The 24,827-nt window shown below is 42.1% G+C and overlaps 1 protein-coding gene across 1 annotated transcript in view; it reads right to left on the bottom strand.

The window, feature by feature from the left end:
- Nucleotides 1-24,827, bottom strand: part of LOC123759738 (uncharacterized) — a 423,534-nt gene that overhangs the window by 63,509 nt on the left and 335,198 nt on the right. Inside the window, exon 3 of the mRNA XM_069317337.1 lies at nucleotides 15,660-15,883. Coding sequence (XP_069173438.1) covers nucleotides 15,660-15,883 — 224 coding nt within the window. The remainder of the gene's footprint in view (nucleotides 1-15,659; nucleotides 15,884-24,827) is intronic.

Genomic DNA, 24,827 nt, shown 5'->3' with positions numbered 1-24,827 from the left:
ATGACATAGTGCTCGCGGAACGCCAGGCGAGTGTCTTACCACTACACCACGGAGACTGCATCACTGCATCACATCGCCAGGCGAGTGTCTTACCACTACACCACGGAGACTGCTGCGTGTTGTTCGTTCGTTCAATTATCACTCATCACCAGACAGTCATCCATTTCTCCTCCATCTCATCAATGGAGGGAACAGTCCAAGAGCTAGAGTCTCTAAAAATACATTAGTTATTCCTAAATAACACATCGAGAGTGGGAAGGGGTAGCGGAAATTAACCCCCTGGATCGCGCGATTAATTTATGTCACCCGTCAATCATCCATCTGTTATCCATCTCAGAAATAGAGGGGGACTGTCGAAGTCACCTTTTCCCCTACTGGTAACCAGCCAGAGTGGTTGTAAGACAGCATGGTAGCCACCCAGCCTGGTTGTAAGACAGCATGGTAGTCACCCAGCATGGTTGTAAGACAGCATGGTAGTCACCCAGCATGGTTGTAAGACAGCATGGTAGTCACCCAGCATGGTTGTAAGACAGCATGGTAGTCACCCAGCATGGTTGTAAGACAGCATAGTAGCCACCCAGCATGGTTGTAAGACAGCATGGTAGTCACCCAGCATGGTTGTAAGACAGCATAGTTGCCACCCAGCCTGGTGGTAAGACAGCATGGTTGTAAGACAGCATGGTAGCCACCCAGCATGGTTGTAGGACAGCATAGTTGCCACCCAGCCTGGTTGTAAGACAGCAAGGTAGCTACCTAGCATGGTTGTAAGACAGCATGGTAGCCACCCAGCATGATTGTAAGACAGCATAGTTGCCACCCAGCATGGTTGTCAGAGAGCATAGTGGCCACCCAGCATGGTTGTAAGACAGCATGGTAGCCACCCAGCATGGTTGTTAGACAGCATAATTGTATGACAGCATAGTAGCCATGTCGTGACGCTGAACCCCGGTTCATTCCGAACACAGCGATTACACAACACATAACACCTTGCCTCAGCAACCGTTACTACCACCGTGTACTCCTACACACACCAGACCCTTGAGGCGTACCACTAGGTTTGTACTGGAACACAATGAGTGAACATATGGAAAGTCTTTAAAGACCGTCGGGTTTTGTCATTTAATTACAAAGAATAGACTCTGACAAATAATAACATATTAACATACTCTATTAGGTAAATACACTTCCAATACCCATAGACCACTTGACCTCCGCGGTCACCACTTGCACTCGTAACTTCCGTCTAAGTCCCTAATACGGAATGATTACTACAACGCTCCACACCCGGTTAGTCTTTCATTCAATACTCACATACTGCAGACTTACCTTGGTCACTAAGATCACATCAGGCTCTCGCATAGCTGTCTGCTACACTTCGCTGCTGCCACAAACGGAGACCTCGGAGGACTTTCCGGTTCCATTCCCACAACAAGACTGTCTCCAGTCAGCCATCTACCTCAAACATTTCACCACGCCTTTCAAGGAAGGTATAATCCGATTAACCTTATCCCTAAAGCGGTAACCTTGTTCCTAGAAGCCTGAGTCCTCTTTCCAGGAATTATTAATTTGGCTAAGCAGCTGCGATCTTAATCCATTGACCTTTCATAGATATGTGATCCATAGTCTGTCTACTTAACATGTACTTCCAATCATCATTCGTTAAGTGTTGTAGTAATGATCCTTTAGCTAATAATCCCTACTAACTTGTGGATTACAACACCACTCCCCTCCTTAAACACGCATATGTCCCCATATGCATCATTGCAATGGTTCCATTGGTGCAAGGACCTGGAGGATGCACCCACCATATATGTACAACTAAAAATTCCCTTGACATGACTCACAACACTTCTACCACATATACATTATATTCACATCATAGCACAGGTAAAATAGTCTGTAATATTTTTTCCCATCTCCAACAATGCACATATACCTAAACTGCTGACATATAATTACATACAAACATAACCATAAAATTACATGGACCAGAATGCTGGCACTTAAACAGAAATGACACTAGTCATTAATATATACACAACACATATATATCTAAGGTTCTTCATCCTTAGTAACAAGTTAATAACAATTTAACATCTTGCCCTGTACTGTTGACATAAGGGCTTACAATGATCACACAATGTTTCACTGGCCTCCTCCACAATTGGCAGCATCACTTCTCTTGTCTTCGTGTCCCATGGTTGCTAGGTCATAGATCCTACATGACCCAGACAAAACCCAGGCTGTCCAACCTGGTGAATGTTGTCAATGGCCCATCGTTGCTCTCAGCTAACGTGATCCTGGCCTCCAGAGCAACGGAGATTCCTATCCCAGGGTCATGTTCCCTCGGGTCTATGCTGCCGTCTCGTTCCAGGGCACCAACCCCAGAACGCTGTAGATACCTCACAGCTCTCTGGTCATCCTTCCTTGCTGTGCTCACCACAGCTGTAGCACATTACTCTAGGCCCATCTGCCCAGAGTGTGTCCACCTGTATTCACACCTTCCCGACCGCTGTTCCTGCAAAATATTCCCTCGGAGCCCCCTGGCTCTATCCCATTATTACATGACACCCCCTCGGCTACTTACTCTCTTCCCGTATATAGCCTGAACGCAGCTGCAAAGCCATTGCAGCTGGCCCTTATCCCTGCTTTGATGTCAGGGGGCGAATTTCGCCTATAACGTTACGTTGGCTTCACTTCCTCCCCCCTTTTTTTCTAGAATTACTGAGTGTAGCCTCATGGTTTCCCTTCTACTCTACCTGAAGCTCTGTGACATGATCCCGGGGGACCTTCTCAAGCCTAACACTCAGTAATGGTGCCGATGAGGTAATATACAGTATAAACATGCACATACATTATCACAATAAATACCTTATTAAAATAATTTCACAACTAATGTCACTAAAGCATCATACTGCCACTGGCTCGCCTCTAGCGAGATTCCTGTAACAACTTAATTAATGAGAAATTAGTATATCTACTTGAATCGCCCACTGCAACCACCAACACCTGAAATTTTGAAATTCTACATTGTAATCTTATCCATAAGACTTATCCACTCCGACTTAATTAATGAAAATTTTAATGAAAAAAAATAAATTTTATTAGTCTTTTATGAGTCTTGCTAGATATATCGACTTGGCTCGCCTACTGCAGTCACCAACTCGGCAATTATCCACATTGCATCTTATCCATAAGACTTACCCACTCCGACACACCAGCACCTCTGGTCATCCCAACCACTGATGACCTCATTATAGCGCCACACATCCCCACAACCACTTCCTGCCTCCTAACGCACCGACCTTGCTACGCCGATATTCACCTTACCGACCACTACCTGGCGCCCCTGCGCCACCATATACTCCACAACACCACACTCCATACCAGGCGTCCAAACGCCATCAACACCCGGCGTCCCCAACGCCATCAACACAACACCCGGCGTCCCCAACGCCATCAACACAACACACCCTGTTCTCTGGTAATCCGTTAATTACCTGACCCACACTCGTCAGGTATAATTTCTTGTGTAGTGGCCAGCCGCCACACACTACAACCTGCGTTAACATACTTCAATGCTAATGTCTACAATACACCCGGCGTTACAACAACCAGTAATGCTACACCTCAGTAGTAGAAACCAGGACGGACAGGGGCCGTTTTGCTTTTTTCGACGGCCCCTGTCCGTCCTGCCTGTTTTTCGTTACATTTTTGTAGGGTCCCTGTCCGTCCTGCCTGTTTTTCGTTACATTTTTGTGGGGTCCCTGTCCGTCCTGCCTGTTTTTCGTTACATTTTTGTAGGGCCCCCTGTCCGTCCTGCCTGTTTTTGTTACATTTTTGTAGGGTCCCTGTCCGTCCTGCCTGTTTTTCGTTACATTTTTGTAGGGTCCCTGTCCGTCCTGCCTGTTTTTCGTTATATTTTTGTAGGGTCCCTGTCCGTCCTACCTGTTTCTCGTTACATTTTTGTAGGGTCCCTGTCCGTCCTGCCTGTTTTTCGTTACATTTTTGTAGGGTCCCTGTCTGTCCTGCCTGTTTTTCGTTACATTTTTGTAGGGCCCCGGTCCGTCCTACCTGTTTTTCGTTACATTTTTGTAGGGCCCTGGTCCGTCCTACCTGTTTTTCGTTATATTTTTGTAGGGCCCCGGTCTGTCCTACCTGTTTTTCGTTACATTTTTGTAGGGCCCCTGTCCGTCCTGCCTGTTTTTCGTTACCCTTTTGTAGGGCCCCGGTCCGTCCTGCCTGTTTTTCGTTACATTTTTGTGGGGTCCCTGTCCGTCCTGCCTGTTTTTCGTTACATTTTTGTGGGGCCCCTGTCCGTCCTGCCTGTTTTTCGTTACCCCAGTGGGTGATTGCCTTATAGTCCATAAATTTTGCTCAAGGTGATTAAAGGTCCCTCGTAGTCATACCCAAATTTCGTTACCCCAGTGACCCATGCACAGGGATCGCTAATTGACAATGGTGTCACGAGCTAGCCGCTCAGCGTTCCTGCACAGGCACGATCAAGGGGATTAAAAAGCCGGTCTATGAGTCGTGTGTTTTGCGATACAACAGTAACCCTGAACCTAATGTAAAATACCATCATCCCTAGTCTATTTTTAATTTCCTATTTACTTCCAACCATCGGCCATTGCATGTAGCAAAAGGGGGTGCGACACAGAGCAAGAAGTTATGTGTGTATTTTCAAGTTCGTCCCCTGCTACCTCTATTTACCCAGGTCTTTTCTTATATCTAAAACCTATCCAATTTATTGCTGTTCTGTTTCATGTTTATACGTTTAATAGGTTATTAATATCTCACTTTACTATGACCATTCAGTCACATCTCTATCAGGTCTCCTCTATTTCTTCGTCTTTCTAGAGAATGTAATTCGAGCTTTGACAATCTTTCTTGAAGGAACGTTTATTATGCATAGGCCAAAAATAAAATGAAAGAACCGCTATCAGTCATATATATGAAAAAAAACAGAGCCCTGGGCATTGGCAATTTCAATGCAAGTTCAGTAGTAATCCAATATTGTCCCTAACCGTATACACATCTCACATTCGCTCGAACCTTACTGTAGCATATAACAGGTCAAAAATACTCATTCAGTAAAAGCAAGCCTCTCATGTTTTGAAATAAGGCCTACTGCAGTTACCTTCTTTTGTGATGTCATCATCCCTAATGCCGCGCGAGGTGCCAACGCGCCAAATGTGGACCCTAGGAGGTTCACACATAAGTGTGAACTCTTAATCAGGCTTAATACCTCAACTGTACTCTGTGCTTCATCAGAGTCGATATTCAGCTACATTGGCTCGTATTTTCGCTCATTGCTTCTATTTTCTGATATTCATAAACCCGATGAAACCATCCTAACCTAACTTATTATATATAACAAACAAATACATTCTACAGACAAGTTGTTGATGTTTATCGACGTCGCGAAAAGCGACCTCAGGTATCGGGATAAGGTATTGTTGGCCATTAGCGTATAAGTGTCAAGGCATCACAGCACCTAACTGGCCAACTATGTATGACGTCACCAGATAACCAATGCGACCTTTGGCGTCCTACTGGCATGTGTATTTGATGTTATTATTATTCAAAAATGGCTAGACTATCCATCTCCTACCTAACCTAATCAGAGGATTAAGAATATGCATTTTAGTCATCCGCAACTATAACCATTCATTATGCAGTGTTAAGTTCAAAACTCAAATAGATGCCCAAATGTTGTACTGCAATTTAAGCAGAATCGCACATCTGGCAGCATAGCAGGTGAGCTGAACATAAGAATAAATGTAACTGCAGAGGTCCTATTGGCCCATACGAGGCAGCTCCTATATATTTCCACCCAATCTTATTCATATACCCTATGCTTAAAACAACCAAGGGATCCCACCCTTGGTTGGGATCTACGTATTAGTTTACAATTTACGTATAGTAAATAGTTTACTACGTATTAGTTTACAATAATAGTTTTAATAAATAGCTCTTATTCTAGTTTTATACACAACAGCAATTATGAAACCCTATAGCTAGATATCGTACTATAATCCACAAGTAGTTACCACACATTTGGCAGCACAGTGGATTAGTAGCTGTGTTCATAGGTTAGTCAATTGTCCTCACATCCATCAAATGCCATTCAAATGTCGTACCTCAATTCATCCATCTAGCAACTCAGCTGGATGCTAGCCACTATATTCATAGGCTAATCATTTCTACACCTCAAAAAATCCTAGTCTTGCTACGCAAATCAGGTAACTTGTTTCTAAACCAACAGTCGCAAATACAAGCATATATACCTACTCATACTCCACAACCCATACAATCATAGAGAATAGTCTAGTTTTTTTGCCACCATTTCCCCATTAATCAGATGCCATACACAAAAAATACAGCATCTGCACATCAAATATGCCATTTATGCACAAAATATATTATTTACACTCAAAATATGCCATCACACAAATATGTCATTTATAGACAAAAATATAACATTTACATGCAAAAATATGTCTGTTGGACACAAAAATATACCATTTACACAATATTGCATGTACGCTCAGAGTATGACATTTACACAAAGTACGGTATTTGCACAAATATATCAAAATGCTTATGCATTTAGACAATCAAGAATGCGCTTTCACTAAAATTACACAATTTCACAAACATAATTTTCACAAAATACCCACACATTGTCTCATAAACCAAAATACACTTACACCATAAAGATCTATTTTTCAGATTACAGAGCGTACACAAAATACACAATTTGCACACAAAAATACAGTTGCACCAGTTCCACTTCAACAAATTAAAAACACAACTTGCATAAATGCTTTATTATCACAAAAATTACTATAAAACATGGAAAATTATTAAACAAATTGTGTAATTATTATACATCTTTGCACAATTAACACAAGCAAACTTGCTATATAATTACTCAATTTGCACACTGGCAATCAATACACCAAGGTATAAATAAACAATTCGTCCATATGCAATTACACAACATGTGCAATTAATACACAACTTTCACAAATATTACGAATCTTTCATAATTATTACACAACTTGCACAAAATACATATCTAGCACAAATACGTACAATACATAACTACCCCAAATTTTAAAATACACAACTAGCATAAATACACGATTTACACAAATACAATTGCGACATTTACACAATTTCCTCAAAAATATAATCAATACACAACTTACCAAAATATGAACAATACATAACTAGCGCATATTCATTAAATACGCAACTACAAAATTTCCACAAATGCACATACAAAAACATATACAAGTAATACATACGACTTGCACAAAACAATACACAGTTTATAGCAATATAATCAATACATAATTGCAATAATCATACAACGTATGCAAAATACATAATCTACACAATTAATACACAAGTATATTAATTGTGCTATATATGTACAAATAAAAACACAACCAACTAGGTCAAACAATACACAATTTGCGTGATATTTTTCTATGTATATTTAGGACATTAATTACAATATGCTGAGTTTAACCAACTCCCCAAAATTCAAAATTTCACATATAAAAAGGTACATATGACTTCCGATGAGCTCAATATAAAACACATTCATTTTCCATTAATATTTCAACATTATTAGTGCTAAACTATTCATCTAACATATGTCCATTGTTTTTAATGTCTTATTAATACCTTCCTTGTCACATCCTCTCCAATCAGACCGCCCATATATATTTATGCAAACCATCTAACAGACTAATTTGTTCTAGCCTTAGTTATGTTAGGGCAGGTGGGGTTAGGTGAAGTCAGTATTTTCTATGAAAATTTTAAGAAAATTTGCTATATTTTATCAAAAATGCGTCCTATTAAAACCTAAATTCATCTAAATCTATCAAAAAAAAATATACTTATACTACACAAATTTGACTAAATTTAACCTAGCAAAAGCTAAACTAACTAAATATGAGCATCCCATATCCTCACATACTAGCCTATGTCACCGCTGTCCATACATTACATGAGTTGGCCATATAGCTCGAACCCCAAATAGGAAAATTTACACTATTTCATAAACATGCTAGTTCATTACCCCTAAGATATTATATATATGTCCTTCCCTACACGACCTCATCTAACCTGACCTACCATATCCAAACCTAGATTTAGTTCAAGTTGGTAAAATTTAAGCTATGCCACCTAAATTCAATCTAATTTAAGGCAATTTCCACCAAGTATATCCCAATGGTGTGTATCACAGCACTGCCAAAGCCCATTGTTACCTACATTTTCTCCTATTCCATCCTACCCTACGCAGCCTTACCTAACCTATCCTAGCATATCCAAACCTAGATTTGGTTAAAGTCGGCGAAATGTAAGCTATCCCACATAAATTCTGCCTAATTTAAGGCAATTCCCACCAAATATCTCCAAATGTTGTGTATCACAACACTGCCAAAGCCCATTTTTACCTACATTTTCTCCTATTCCATCCTACCCTATGCAATCTTACCTAACATAACCTAGCATATCCAAACCTAGATTTGGTTAAAGTTGATGCAATTTAAACTATTCCCACCTAAATTTTACCTAATTTAAGACAATTCCCACCAAATATATCCAAATGTTGTGTATCATAGAATCGCCAAAGCGCATTTTTACCTACATTTTCTCCTATTCCATCTTACCCTATGCAACCTTACCAAACATAATCTAGCATATCCAAACCTAGATTTGGCTAAAGTTGATGAAATTTAACCTATTCCCACCTAAATTTGACCTAATTTAAGACAATTTCTACCAAATATATCCAAAAATGTTTTGTAACAGCACGGTCAAAGCTCATTTTAGCTGAGTTTTCACCTGCCCTAGACAACCCTACCCAGCCTCTCCTGGCATATCCAAATTCAGATTTGATTATAGTTGGCAAAATTTATGCCTTTCCCACCTAAATTTAACCTAATTTAAGCCAATTTCCACCGAATATACCCAAATGTTTTGTATCTTAGCATAGCCAAAGACCATTTTACCCAAGTTTTCACATATTCCAACCTACCCTACATAGCCTTACCTAACCCTAACCTAGCAGATTTGATTAAAGTTGGGGTAAATTTAAGCTATCGCCACCAAATTGGAGACAATTCCCACCAAATATGCTTAAATGTTGTGTATCATAGGACAGCCAAAGCCCATTTTTACCTACATTTTCTCCTATTCCATCCTATTCTACGCAACCTTGCCTAGCCTAACCTAGCATATCCAAACCTAGATTTGGTTAGTCGGCCAAATTTGAGTTATCCCATATCTCTCTGTTTCCTTTGGTATAGCCATGCCCTAATCCAGCTTAATATAGCACCCCCAATACCATGAGACTCTATCTTTTTAATCAGTCTTTCATGTGGCACTGTATCAAAAGCTTTGCTAAAGTCAAGGTACACAACATCACAATCCTTACCACTATCAACTGCCTCGACTATGCTAGAATAAAAAGATAACAAATTTGTTAAACATGTACAGCCATTTATAAAACCATGTTGCGACTCGATTATTAATTTATGTTTTTCAAGATGAAGACGAATTTTATTTGCTATTATAGATTCGAGTAACTTTCCCACAATAGACGTTAGGCTAATTGGTCGATAGTTAGACGCAAGGGATCTATCTCCTTTCTTAAAAACTGGTATCACATTAGCAACTTTCCAAAACTCTGGCACTCTGCCTGACTCTATTGATTTATTAAATATGGTTGACAGTGGGTCACAAAGCTCCTCTTTGCATTCTTTAAGCACCCTGGCAAACACTTCATCCGGCCCTGGGATTTGTTTGGTTTGAGTTTTACTATTTGTTTAAGAACATCCTCCCTGGTAACTGCTAAACTCGTCAACCTGTCCTCGTCCCCACCCACATAGACTTGTTCGGCTGAAGGCATATTGTTAAGTTCCTTAAATTTGGGCATCTATTTGAGTTTTGAACTTAACACTGCATAATGAATGGTTATAGTTGCGGATGACTAAAATGCATATTCTTAATCCTCTGATTAGGTTAGGTAGGGGATGGATAGTCTAGCCATTTTGAATAATAATAACATCAAATACACATGCCAGTAGGACGCCAAAGGTCGCATTGGTTATCTGGTGACGTCATACATAGTTGACCAGTTAGGTGCTGTGATGCCTTGACACTTATACGCTAATGGCCAACAATACCTTATCCCGATACCTGAGGTCGCTTTTCGCGACGTCGATAAACATCAATAACTGGTCTGTAGAATGTATTTGTTTGTTATATATAATAAGTTAGGTTAGGATGGTTTCATTGGGTTTATGAATATCAGAATATAGAAGCAATGAGCGAAAATACGAGCCAATGTAGCTGAATATCGACTCTGATGAAGCACAGAGTTCAGCTGAGGTATTAAGCCTGATTAAGAGTTCACACTTATGTGTGAACCTCCTAGGGTCCGCATTTGGCGCGTTGGCACCTCGCGTGGCATTAGGAATGATGACATCACAAAAGAAGGTAACTGCAGAAGGCCTTATTTCAAAACATGAGAGGCTTGCTTTTACTGAATGAGTATTTTTGACCTGTTATATGCTACAGTAAGGTTCGAGCGAATGTGAGATGTGTATACGGTTAGGGACAATATTGGATTACTACTGAACTTGCATTGAAATTGCCAATGCCCAGGGCTCTGTTTTTTTCATATATATGACTGATAGCGGTTCTTTCATTTTATTTTTGGCCTATGCATAATAAACGTTCCTTCAAGAAAGATTGTCAAAGCTCGAATTACATTCTCTAGAAAGACGAAGAAATAGAGGTGACCTGATAGAGGTGTGACTGAATGGTCATAGTAAAGTGAGATATTAATAACCTATTAAACGTATAAACATGAAACAGAACAGGAATAAATTGGATAGGTTTTAGATATAGGAAAAGACCTGGGTAAATACAGGTAGCAGGGGACGAACTTGAAAATACACACATAACTTCTTGCTCTGTGTCGCTCCCCCTTTTGCTACATGCAATGGCCGATGGTTGGAAGTAAATAGGAAATTAAAAATAGACTAGGGATGATGGTATTTTACATTAGGTTCAGGGTTACTGTTGTATCGCAAAACACACGACTCATAGACTGGCTTTTTAATCCCCTTGATCGTGCCTGTGCAGGAACGCTGAGCGGCTAGCTGGTGACGTCATTGTCAATTAGCGATGCCTGTGCATGGGTCACTGGGGTAACGAAATTTGGGTATGACTACGAGGGACCTTTTAATCCCCTTGAGCGAAATTTATGGACTATAAGGCAATCACTTGCTGGGGTAACGAAAAACAGGCAGGACGGACAGGGGCCCCAAAAAATGTAACGAAAAATAGGCAGGACGGACAGGGGCCCCACAAAAATGTAATGAAAAACAGGCAGGACGGACAGGGACCCCACAAAAATGTAACGAAAAACAGGCAGGACGGACAGGGGCCCTACAAAAATGTAACGAAAAACGGGTAGGACGGACCGGGGCCCTACAAAAATGTAACGAAAAACAGGCAGGACAGACAGGGACCCTACAAAAATGTAACGAAAAACAGGTAGGACGGACAGGGACCCTACAAAAATGTAACGAAAAACAGGCAGGACGGACAGGGGCCGTCGAAAAAAGCTAAACGCCCCCTGTCCGTCCTGGTTTCTACTACTCACCTTGGTGCTACAATGCCAACAATGTCATGCACTATACTACATCCATAATATCAACAGTCAAAACATGCACATTTCACTACAGTAAATACTATGCATTACGCTGGCGTTTAATAAGCCACTACACGTGCATTACACTACACACCCCGGCGTACAACCGCCAATACACAACCATGCACTTCCCGGCGTCCAAACGCCAATACACGACCATGCACTACTCCCGACGCCACACACCCCCACCAACGGTAACACTCTCCATAATGCTACCTGCACCTATAAAAAATTTCCATGGACCTCTCCACGGTACTCTAGACGTCGAACCCCAGACGGCAAATTATGCATCGCTCGATATGCCCAGGCGTTCCTAATTCACTGCCCCTATTTTCAGTATCTACGTCTGACAATGCCGGAACTCGCGCAGTACTTTAGGTAATATTTCATTATCCTTAAAATATTCGATTTACACTTTATCTGAAATTTAATTAACTTCAAATTACGTAGTTTTCTCGCTTAATTTCACCTTAGCAACGGTTTCTCACTATTTCCGACATACCAACGATATATAACAGCTCCAAAGTGCGGGTCGCTCGGCCCCCACTTGGCCCACACATGGCCCACGCTGTCCCACATTCACCCGCGCTAGTTTCCCTAGCCACTCTGAATAATCCGCACTACGAACACTGCACTTGTTTTGGTTCCCGATGCTTCAGTGATCCAGACTTGCCTCTTAGCCGTCTCTCGTTGCAAAAATCTGGAAGGAAATAAATAAACCCCACATGTGCCCCACAATGGCCTAGTCCCTTTAATTACCTAACTCCTCTGACCTGGTCTCACCTGACCCTTCTTTCCTCCGTCTAGTAACCACTGTTCTAAACACAACCCGACGTCTACCAATTGCCGAACATTCCCTCACCAACTAAACCAGTAACTGTTACGGACCCGAGTCCAGCGTCCGAGCCCGGAGCAGTGACGACCACGCCATCTGTGGGTCAGCTCCCGAAACCCCCTCCAAATGGACGGCGCCATCGAGTGAGGGCAGGAAATACCAGCCACAAGGGCTAGTTTCCCGTCCTGATCAGCTCATAACACAGCCACTGCTGACCTCTGGTGAGGTGGCGCTTGGACAGCAACGCCATCTAAGGAGTGGATAGGTGGGCGTTTGTGTCTAAGCCTGTAAGTGAGGTGCCCTAGAGTGTCCCTATTACTGATGACGTGTCTGATTACAGAGTCGACCTGGGCTGCTGTAATGGAAGTTGGATCAGTTTACCCAAGGCAGCCATCTTGTCTCCAAGTATTTGCTGCAGCAGCTGTGAGTCACCCCCCGGATGAACACTGAGGTGTTAGCCTGCCTGTGACGTGGCAGCTGAGGGATTGTCGTACCCGGGACTGACTGGTGGAGACGCTTAACCACTGGGGTGTTGTGGTGAGGAGAGTGGTCTGTGTGATCACACGAGGCTCCTGACTAGGGCTCACTACCCTAGTATCGGTCGTGGAGTGGCCTAACCAGCGTTGCTGATTGGAACCTGCCAGCTACGGGCTGGATTTGTGGTTGACGGCCTCCACGACAGTGCCCCCGGTAGAACTGTGATTTGGCTGGCCTGTGGCCAGGGTAGACTCAAGAGAATCGAAGGATTCGTCGTGAGGCCACAAGAGGACCAAGACCTTAGCATCGTCGAGCACCGTGGAACACTCCGCGTCTTCAGAAGAAGACTACTTTGTATATAATAGAGTTTATACCTCCCCCGTGTGATAATCTTTATAGTATTTATGGTGATGGTGACAATTATATTATTAAGTTTTTTTGCCTTTGTCTCCCTTCCCCTTTAAGTTATTTGCGTTACGGATCACATCCCTTGAAAGCCACTACTGGCTTGGGGCCAGATACCCTTCCTCTAACAACAGCAGAGAAAGAACCCGGTTGCGACCCGAGAGGGCCGTAACAGTAACACACTTCCTTCATCTCTCAAAGTGTTCCAAAACCTGTTTGCGCTGCCACCAAATATGTCGTCTACCAATTCCCTAACATTCCCTCACCAACCAAACCAGGAACACTATGAGGGGACAGATGGAAAGTCTTTAAAGACCGTCCGGTTTTGTCATTTAATTACAAAGAATAGACTCCGACAAATAATAACATATTAACATACTCTATTAGGTAAATATACTTCCAATACCCATAGACCACTTGACCTCCGCGGTCACCACTTGCACTCGTAACTTCCGACTAAGTCCCTAATACGGAATGATTACTACAACGCTCCACACCCGGTTAGTCTTTCATTCAATACTCACATACTGCAGACTTACCTTGGTCACTAAGATCACATCAGGCTCTCGCATAGCTGTCTGCTACACTTCGCTGCTGCCGCAAACGGAGACCTCGGAGGACTTTCCGGTTCCACTCCCCCAACAAGACTGTCTCCAGTCAGCCATCTACCTCAACCATTTCACCCCGCCTCTCAAGGAAGGTATAATCCGATTAACCTTATCCCTAAAGCGGTAATCTTGTTCCTAGAAGCTTGAGTCCTCTTTCCAGGAATTATTAATTTGGCTAAGCAGCTGCGATCTTAATCCATTGACCTTTCTTAGATATGTGATCCATAGTCTGTCTACTTAACATGTACTTCCAATCATCATTCGTTAAGTGTTGTAGTAATGATCCTCTAGCTAATAATCCCTACTAACTTGTGGATTACAACAGCCACCCAGCATGGTTGTAAGACAGCATGGTAGCCACCCAGCCTGGTTGTAAGACAGCATGGTAGCCACCCAGCATGGTTGTAAGACAGCATGGTAACCACCCAGCATGGTTGTAAGACAGCATGATAGCCACCCAGCCTAGTTGTAAGACAGCATGGTAGCCACCCAGCCTGGTGGTAAGACAGCATGGTAGCCACCCAGCATGGTTGTAAGACAGCATAGTTACCACCCAGCATGGTTGTAAGACAGCATGGTAGCCACCCAGCATGGTTGTAAGACAGCATGGTAGCCACCCAGCATGGTTGTAAGATAGCATGGTAGCCACCCAGCCTGCTTGTAAGACAACATGGTAGCCACCCAGCATGGTTGTAAGACAGCATAATGGCCACCCAGCATGGTTGTAAGACCGCATGGTTGTAAGACAGCAAAGTAGCCACCCCGCATGGTTGTAAGACAGCATGGTAGCAACCCAGCATGGTTGTAAGACAGCATGGTAGCCACCCAGCCTGGTTGTAAGACAGCATGGTAGCCACCCAGCATGGTTGTAAGACAGCATAATGGCCACCCAGCATGGTTGTAAGACAGCATAGTTTTAAGACAGCATGGTTGTAAGACAGCATAGTTTTAAGACAGCATGGTTGTAAAACAGCATGGTAGCCACCCAGCATGGTTGTAAGACAGCATGGTAGCCACCCAGCATGGTTGTAAGACAGCATAATGGCCACCCAGCATGGTTGTAAGACAGCATAGTTTTAAGACAGCATGGTTGTAAAACAGCATAGTTGTAAGACTGCATGGTTGTAATACAGCATGGCTATAAGACAGCATGAATGGAAGACAGCATGGTTATAAGAGAGAATGGTTGTAAGACAAACTGGTTGTAAGACAGCATGGTCATTAGACAGTATGGAAGTAAGAAAGCATGGTAGCCACCCAGCATGATTGAAACACAGCATAGTTGCCAGTCAGCATGGTTACAAGACATGGTTGGCAAGACAGCATGGTTATAAGACAGTATGATTGTAAGACAGCATGGTTACAAGACATCATAGTTGGCAAGACAGCATGGTTGCCAGCCAGCAAGGTTGGCAAGACAGCATGGTTACAAGACATGGTTGGCAGGACAGCATGGTTACAAGACATGGTTGGCAAGACAGCATGGTTACAAGACATGGTTGGCAGACAGCATGGTTACAAGACATGGTTGGCAAGACAGCATGGTTGCAAGACATGGTTGACAAGACAGCATGGTTGCACTACTCACTTTCATCTGTATACCGCGAAAGGTGAAGGCATGTTTGGAGTCGAGGTTGGTGCCCTTGTAGGTGTAGAACTGGTCCTTGCCCCGCCACCAGTTGACGGTGTAGAGGTTGTGTCCGTTGCCGTGCAGCTTGAAGCGACAGGTGAGGGTGACGTCGTCTCCGGCCCTGGGCGACTCTGGCACCTCCAGCTCCGTGATCTCCACCGTCTTGTCGTATGGTCTCACCTCTGCAGGATTACACGTGAGTTTAGAGAGCGTTGACCTGTCTAGGTGCAGTGTAGGTTGGCTCTAATTACGCCTGTGTATGTGTGCCTGTGTGAGTGAGGGTGTACTTGACGGAATTCGCTACAGGACATTAGACAGACCAAAGCCTCATATGTGTCCTCCCTATCCATTAATGCTGTACCCTGCATTGATGGCACGGGTGTCACGGAGACATCAATGTAGGGAGACCTTCATTGATGGTCTCACAAAACACCTGTTGTCTCTGGTCCCAGGTTCCCAGCTGCTGCATCGAGCTAAAATAATAAACACTTGTCACATATGGAATGAAAATACACTGAGAGGTATACCCCTATTTCCCAGTGTATATTGTGATGATAATCTCTTTCAAGAGAGATTGAGCCTGCTCTTCCCTACATCATTACGTCGTTCAAGTACAAGATACTATATAGAAGATACGTCCACCAGTATCGCCAAACGTTTTGCCCAGGAAGCAAATCGTACCATGCACACCCCGACACCGGCCACAGCCCGCCGTAACCAGCAAACTGCTCATACACCGCCTGCCTGTTGCTGATTGGCTGGTGTCTCGCCGCACCTGCACTCACGCCACCACCAAGAGTCGTCGTCTGGGCAGCAGCACGCCGTACTCCTCAGAATATCTCTGTGCTCCTTGGAGTTGACATCTCTCGCTAGTAGACTAAGCCTTGGCTTTCGTGTACTAAGGGAGGTGGCAGCTTGAAGCCAGTATTCCAGCACCTCACTTATTTAATTTATATTGCTATCACTATAACGTGCATTCTGGTCATAGAGTAACTTTTCATTGCCAGTTATTATTCATGTTATTTTGTTTGTTGACCAGTGTTGAATTTTATGAGATTGTCTTTATTCATGTCTTGTTTTATAGAGTAATTAAAATTTCATTGTTTATATACTTGTGTTTTGTGTGTCTTCCCATTACCTTACCACAGACGAAAGGACAAACTTCTCTTTTTTTTTTGGTTATGTGACGAGGCCCTGCCCCCAGCTTTTGAAACAGCCGAACACCAACGCTTTACCGTCACATTACATGGGGGCCTGTCCACGGAGCTTCACTCAGGTACTGGAGCCAAATTGTAAATTTGTGGTAAGCGTATTTGGCTTTGGTAAAGTAGCTTTTTACTATTTTCAATATTCAATTTTATTTTCATATGGTGCTGTGTGTATTGTGCATTCCGAGAGTAGCATATGGTGAAGGTGAGACAACTTTGGATTACGTGGTGACTGTAGGCCTCAGTCATTCTCTTACTTGGTCATCTCTCCCTCCGTGTTATTACTCGTGTTTACCATCTTTTGTCCCTAGGATATTTCTCATATTTTCGGCAGATCATCATATTGGTACCCTGGTACTGTGGTCTGTCCCCGGGTCAAGAGCACCTAATCTTCTGCAATCTGACAGTAGGAGGATAAAGAGGGCCATAGTTCCTCTCGCACGAACTTTAGTTGCTGAATTGGGACCTCAGCAGCAGTTCTCGTCACCAGTTGACACCTCGCACCCCTACACGTCGGTCAGAGATGATGATATTTACATTGGTAGGGAATTAGCCTTCTTTTTCAGAGCACAAAAGTTCGCTAATTCTGTAAGTATCATATTAATTTCAGTGGGAAAACTTGCTTATGTCCTATAGAGACTCGGCAAGGTATGCCTACATTCTTGGACTACCTAATTCACTTTTGAGGCAATTAACTGTTTCATTTGTTTTAGAAACTCAGTTTCGCTTGTTTAGTAGGATTTTCTTGCCCTTATCCTCTTACATTGAGTACCGGGTACAAGATTTCCTGCGACCTTGATTTATTAATCATTTATCATCTTGAAATTAACATTAATTGTTAACGATTCCACAGGATAGGTACCAGTTGCCACGTTGTCCTGTTTCTGACATTCACCATATCACAACAGTATATTCGTTGTGCATTTATTTGCTAATTTCACCATGTTTCGTCTCCAAGCTGTCCGTACAGATCCAGCAAGTGAAATAGGGACTTTAAGTCGTGCCAAGAGGACTGGATTACAAACTCTTACACGTGAGTATCAACTAGAAGTTCCCTACCAAGCCAACAAAAATGAAATACATAACCTGTTACTGGATCATCTCTTAGAGGAAGGTAAGATAGACTCTGAAACTCACGAAACTTACTTTATTGCAGATAAAACTGATTTGGCAACGATGAAACTCAAACTAGAGCTTGCCAAGATCGAACGCGAGCAGCAAAGGGAAGCAGCTGCCATGCAAAGAGAAGCCCTCGAGCAACAAAGGGAAGCAGCTGCCATACGAAAGGAAGAACAAGAACGTGAAATCGCCCTCAAGGAACGTGAGAATGCAATACTCCGTGAGCGGGAACGAATACAGCTTGAAACAAAACAACACGAATTGGAGATGCAACGCGACCATGACAAACAACAAGCAGCTCTGGCTATGGAATGTCGTCAACGAGAATTCGCGTTGGAAACTACACACCTCGCTCAACGCCAGCGAGCTACTGCCAATCTTCCCATCAGTTTCAATATATCACATGCAAGTAAGTTAATGCCACCATTCGTAGAGATAGAAGTTGATGTGTTTTTTACCACCTTTGAAACCCTTGCTAATCAACTTAGTTGGCCTGCCGTCCAATGGGCAACCCTTCTCAGAGTACATCTCACAGGTAGAGCTGCAGTTACCCTCAGTACTTTGGCGTCTGAGAATGACTACCGGACTCTGAAACAAGCAGTGTTGGACGCCTACCTTCTCTCCACCGAAAGTTATCGAAGGAAATTCCGTGACCACCTGAAGGCAAGTACCACTACCTTCCCCATAGCAGTTCCAGTAAAGAACATTACGGCTGCTACGGTTGTGAAACATTTATTGAAGATCTTCACCCAGTATGGATTTCCAAGGGAGATTCAAAGTGACTGTGGCACCAACTTCACCAGTGATCTCTTCAAGAGGACACTGGAAGAGTTCAACATCAAACAGGTATTGTCCAGCCCCTATCATCCTGCTTCACAGGGTTCTCTTGAGCGTAGTCATCAGACTATTAAAGCACTCCTGAAGAAGTTTTGTAATGAAACCTCTAAGGATTGGGATAAGCAAATTGACCTGATAATGTGTATCTTTAGAAGTCTTCCCAATGAGTCTCTAGGAGTATCTCCTTATGAGATGCTCTACGGACGTAAGTGCCGTACTCCTCTCAAAGCTTTCAAAGACTCTCTACGTGATGCCACCTTCAGTGAGCATCAGAATGTGCCCCAGTTTCTTCAAAACCTACAACACATTCTAGAGAGGGTTCACAGTTTTGCCCAGGAGAATCTATTAAAAGCACAGGAGAGGATGAAGACTCATTACGACCAGACCAGCAAAGTAAGGAAATTTAAACCGGCAGACTTCGTGCTTGCTTATTTCCCTATCCCAGGTTCTCCTTTGCAAAACAGGTTTTCAGGACCCTACCGCATCAAGGAGTGCAGAAACAACCACAACTACGTTCTAGAGACTCCAGATAGGCGGCGGAAGACCCAGTTGTGCCACGTCAACCTCCTGAAGCTATATAACGGTACTCCTTCCACTGTCATGATAACCTACTCTTCCTTTAAAGAGCCATACATCCACAGTGAGACCTTCCCTGCTTCTCCTCCCGAAAGCACTGACAAGGAGTCAGCGCTTTCCAATTCGGAAATCCTAACTGATCTTCACAATTTTTTTCAGGACAATCATAGTGCACCTCTCATTAAGATCTTCAAAGAACATCAGGAGTTGTTCCGAGATGATCCACAAGAGTGTAATGTTACCCAGCACGACATCCAACTGCTCCCTGACACCCGGCCGATTCGTCAACCCTTCTACCGAATCAGCCCTAGCAAGAAGGAAGTCATGCGTGCTGAGGTGCAGTACCTCTTGGATCATGGACTGGCTACACCTTGTGAGTCCCCTGGGCCTCACCCTGTATCTTGGTGCCAAAACTCCAAGGTAAGGTGAGACTTTGTACGGATTACCGTAAATTAAATAATGTGACTGTCAAGGATGCATACCCCTTGCCAAGGATAGATGACATTCTTGACGCCATTGGTAATGCCCGGTACTTGTCCCAAGTGGACTTGCTTAAGGGATATTACCAAGTGTGTCTAACAGAGCGAGCCAAAGAAATATCTGCCTTTATCACTCCCTTTGGACTTTTCAGGTATGAACGCCTTCCTTTCGGACTATGTAATGCCCCGGCCACCTTTCAGAGAGCTGTCAACCGCGTCATCCAGGGCTTGGATAACACCTTTGCCTATTTGGATGATATCGTCGTAGCATCCAACACCTGGAGCGAACATCTGCTCCAGCTGCAACGACTGTTCGCCAAGCTCCTGACAGCCGGCCTCACCATCAACCTGGGCAAGTCCACCTTTGCCAAAGGTAAAGTGCGTTATCTGGGTCATGTAATTGGGAGTGGCAGCCTAGCTCCGTTAGACACACACACTCAACCCATCCAGCATTATCCACAGCCTACCACCAGGAAGCAGCTCCTGCGCTTCCTTGGTCTTGCCTCCTACTACCGTAGGTTTGTGAGAAATTTTAGTAAGGTAGCAACACCATTAATTACTTTAACCAGTCCCAAGCAACGGTATAATTGGACATGCAGCAAACCGTTACTTTCGAACAACTCAAATTCCTCCTCTGTTCTAATCCCATTCTCGCCTCGCCAGATATCACCAAGCCTTTCGTCCTACACGTCGACGCCAGTGGTACCAGCATCGGTGGTGTCTTGATGCAGCAACGAGGCGAGGAGGTTCTACCTGTCAGCTACTACAGCTACAAGTTGAAACCCCACCAGAGGAGCTACAGCACTATCGAGAAGGAGCTACTCTCCATCGTCCTGAATCTCCAGCACTTTGCTCCATACCTACAAGGTGCCAGGTCTACCACCATCTTCTCTGACCACAATCCTCTCCGCTTCTTACATCAAGCCCAATTCAATAACCAACGTCTTCTACGATGGGCTTTATATCTGCAAGATTTCAACCTGGAGATCCGCTATATCAAGGGTTCAGACAACATCATAGCCGACGCCCTCTCCAGAGTCTATGAAGTAGAAGCAACTCCAACTATCACTCCACCACATGAAGACGTAACTTCTTCCAGAACCGCAGGCTTCGGGGGAGAGTTGTGACGATAATCTCTTTCAAGAGAGATTGAGCCTGCTCTTCCCTACATCATTACGTCGTTCAAGTACAAGATACTATATAGAAGATACGTCCACCAGTATCGCCAAACGTTTTGCCCAGGAAGCAAATCGTACCCTGCACACACCAAGACCTGGCCACCGCCGTAACCTGCAAACTGCTCATCCTCTGCCTGCCTGTTGCTGATTGGCAGGTGTCTCGTCGCACCTGCACTCCGCCACCACCACAAGTCGACGTCTGGGCAGCAGCGCGCCAGTCTCGTCAGAATATCTTTGTGCTCCATGAAGTTGACATCTCTCGCTGGTAGACTAAGCCTTGGCTTTCGTGTACTAAGGGAGGTGGCAGCTTGAAGCCAGTATTCCAGCACTCATATTATTTTATTTTGCTATCACTGTAACTTACTTGTCTTAGCGTAACTTTTCATTTGCCAGTGATTATTCATGTTATTTTGTTTGTTGACTTGTCCTGTATTTTACGAGATTGCCTTTATTCATGTCTTGTTTTCTAGAGTAATTAAAATTTCATTGTTTATATACTTGTGTTTTGTGTGTCTTCCCATTACCTTACCACAGACGAAAGGACAAACTTTTCTCTTTTTTTTTGTGATGTGACGAGGCCCTGCCCCCAGCTTTTGAAACAGCCGAACACCAACGCTTTACTGTCACAATATATATATATGCGAACAAGCCTGAATGGTCCCCAAGCATATATGCAACTGAAAACTCACCCTAGAAGTGTCTCGAGGTGATTTGATAAACGAAATCACCTCGAGTTGATAAATCAAATCATCTTGTGATTTGATAAATCACCCAAAGAATAAGGTGATTTGATAAAATACCTTGCCCAAGATTACCATCAGAGTGCCGATGGGATGATGGGGAACTAGCCTCGGCTACCATCATCTTTTGTCCGGTAGTGATGGTCGAGTGGTTATGTGGTCCTGGACACCAGTTGCAAAGTGCTCCTGGCAGTATGGGTTCGAGTCACTTCTGGGGTGTGAGTTTTCAGTTAGTTATATATATATATATATATATATATATATATATATATATATATATATATATATATATATATATATATATATATATATATATACAAAATGTACCTGGCTACGCATTGCTGTGGCTCAGCAACGCATGTGCATTGCTGAGCCACAGCAACCTTTCCCCTATCTCCCAGTCCTCCCCACCATTCCCCCTCCCCCATCCTCTCGTTCTTCCAACCATTCCTCAGTTCCCTATCCATTCATCCTCCCATCCATCCCCCACTCCTCTGTCCCCTCGTCCTCTCCATCTCCTACTCCCCTCCCCCCCCCCATCAACTCGTCCTCACTTCCATTCCCTCCCCCTCCCCTGTTCCCTTGTCGTCCGCACCATCCTCCAATCTCGTGTCCTCTTGTCCTTCCCACCATTTTCCATTCCCCTGTCCCCTCCTCCCCTCCATCACTAACTCCCCTTTCCCTTCTTCCTCCCCACTATTCCCCACTCCCTTGTCAGATACATTCCCAAATGATCTGATGATCGTTTCAAAAAATTAGAACATCAAATGATCTGATGTTCCCATCACAGAAATATAACAAAAACAATTAAAAAACGAAATAAAAAAAATGACAAAATAAAAAAATAAACTATTCTCACGAAATGAGTGGGTATGTATGAGTTACTTACCTTACATTACCAAATGTATGGTAAAAAACAAAGCACAATTCCAACACAGTGTCACAAAATAATTAACTCAAAATGAAAATATATCGAAATCTATGAAAATTCAATTTATCAATGAAATTGGAAACATTGAAATGGAATCGTAACATATTTAGTATAGCGTGAGTTGCTCTTACATGCGCTGATGTAAGCGCATGTTTAAAAAATAATACTGGCGCTGTTTAAAAAAAACATGTTTTTACATATCACAGGTGTGACAGCGATACTTATATTTATGAAATGAACGGTATGGTAAACAACACAGCTCAATTCCAACGCATTGTCACACAGAATAATTATATACAAATTAAAATAAATCAAAATATATGAAAATTAAATTTGTCAATGTAATCAGAAACAATGAGATGGAATCGCAACATATTTAGAATAGTGTGAATGGCTCATACATGCAACAGATGGCACTGTTTCCTAAAAAAAGAATGTTTTTACCTGTCACAGATGTGGCATTTACTTATACTTACGAAATGAATAGTATGGTAAGCAACACAGCTCAATTCCAACACAATGTCTCACAAAAGATGAAATCATAATTAAAATATATCGAAATCTAAGAAAATTCAATTTGTCAATGCAATCGAAAACATTGAAATTGAATTCATAACAAATTTAGAATATCGTGTGATTTACTATTACGTGCAACAAATGGCGCTTTAAAAAAATATATGTTTTGACCTGTCACAGGTGTAGCATGTATATAGTAGGTATATAAAAAACTTGTGCATATTCGAATGGAACATTGTGTCAGAATTTCATAGCAATCGCTGAAGAACTTTGGGAGATTACAGAGTGAATTGCTCTTACGTCCAGCAGATGGCTTTTGTTTTTTAAATCCTGTCTCAGGAGAGGCATGTATATAGTAGTTATATAAAAACACGCCCCTATTCCAATGCAACGTATTGTCAAAATTAAACAAAAATCGGTAAAAAGGTTTCAAAGACTTCTCTCACATCAAAAAACAGTTTAAAAAAAAACAGGTTTTTTCCCTTCACAGATGTGACATCAATATAGTACGTATATAAAAACCCGCTCGGATGCTAAAGGAACATCGTGTGAAAATTACAAAGCAATCGGTGAATAACTTTCGAGGATTAGAGATTTTGAACAAACGAGCATTTCCATTTATATATATATATATATATATATATATATATATATATATATATATATATATATATATTTTGGTAGCAGTCTTTCCTGTAGACATATATTATTAAATATGACCGAAAATTTCTCTTTCCACAACCAAACCATCGCCAGATAAATCCTAGTAAACAACACAGAAATCATCGATAGATACAGCGATAGCAGACCGCTTGACGTTTGCGAGGCACTACACATTAAAAAGTCAACACCAGCAATCAACAGCCAACTAATGCACAATTATATTCTACCCACCTCAAGACTCCGCTCCAATATAGAAGCATCAAGAAATATGGACCAATAGGCTTTCTACAATCACTTCCATTCAATACCCATTGTTTCGTGTTCTGTCTTGTGTTGATGAAATTAATACCCTATTAATACCACCTCACCCCATCCACCTCACTCAAATGTAGATATAAACAAATCGGAGATGTGTAAGTTCTATTCAGTTGTGTATGTGTAAACTAAAGTCTTTGAAAATGTAATAAATTTTACGAAACGCGCTCAAGTGTCGCGTCAGACTAGAAATAAAAATGAATTTTGGAGAATTGATTTTTTAATTACCACCAACAGTGAAAAGAAATGTACGAAAGATTGAGAAAATTCGTGTTAGAATTATTAATCTTACTTTTTCGGTCATATTTAATAATATATATATATATATATAATATATATATATATATATATATATATATATATATATATATATATATATATATATATATATATATATATGTATATATTTACATATATATATATGTATATATATATATATACAAGGATTGATTGATATATATATATACATATATATATATATATATGCGGAATATATATATATATATATATATATATATATATATATATATATATATATATATATATATATATATATATATATAT

This window comes from Procambarus clarkii, chromosome 8, assembly GCF_040958095.1.
Source record: "Procambarus clarkii isolate CNS0578487 chromosome 8, FALCON_Pclarkii_2.0, whole genome shotgun sequence".
Classification (NCBI taxonomy): domain Eukaryota; kingdom Metazoa; phylum Arthropoda; class Malacostraca; order Decapoda; family Cambaridae; genus Procambarus; species Procambarus clarkii.
The sequence above is the reverse complement of the archived record's forward strand: the minus strand, read 5'-3'. Positions and strand labels throughout refer to the sequence as shown.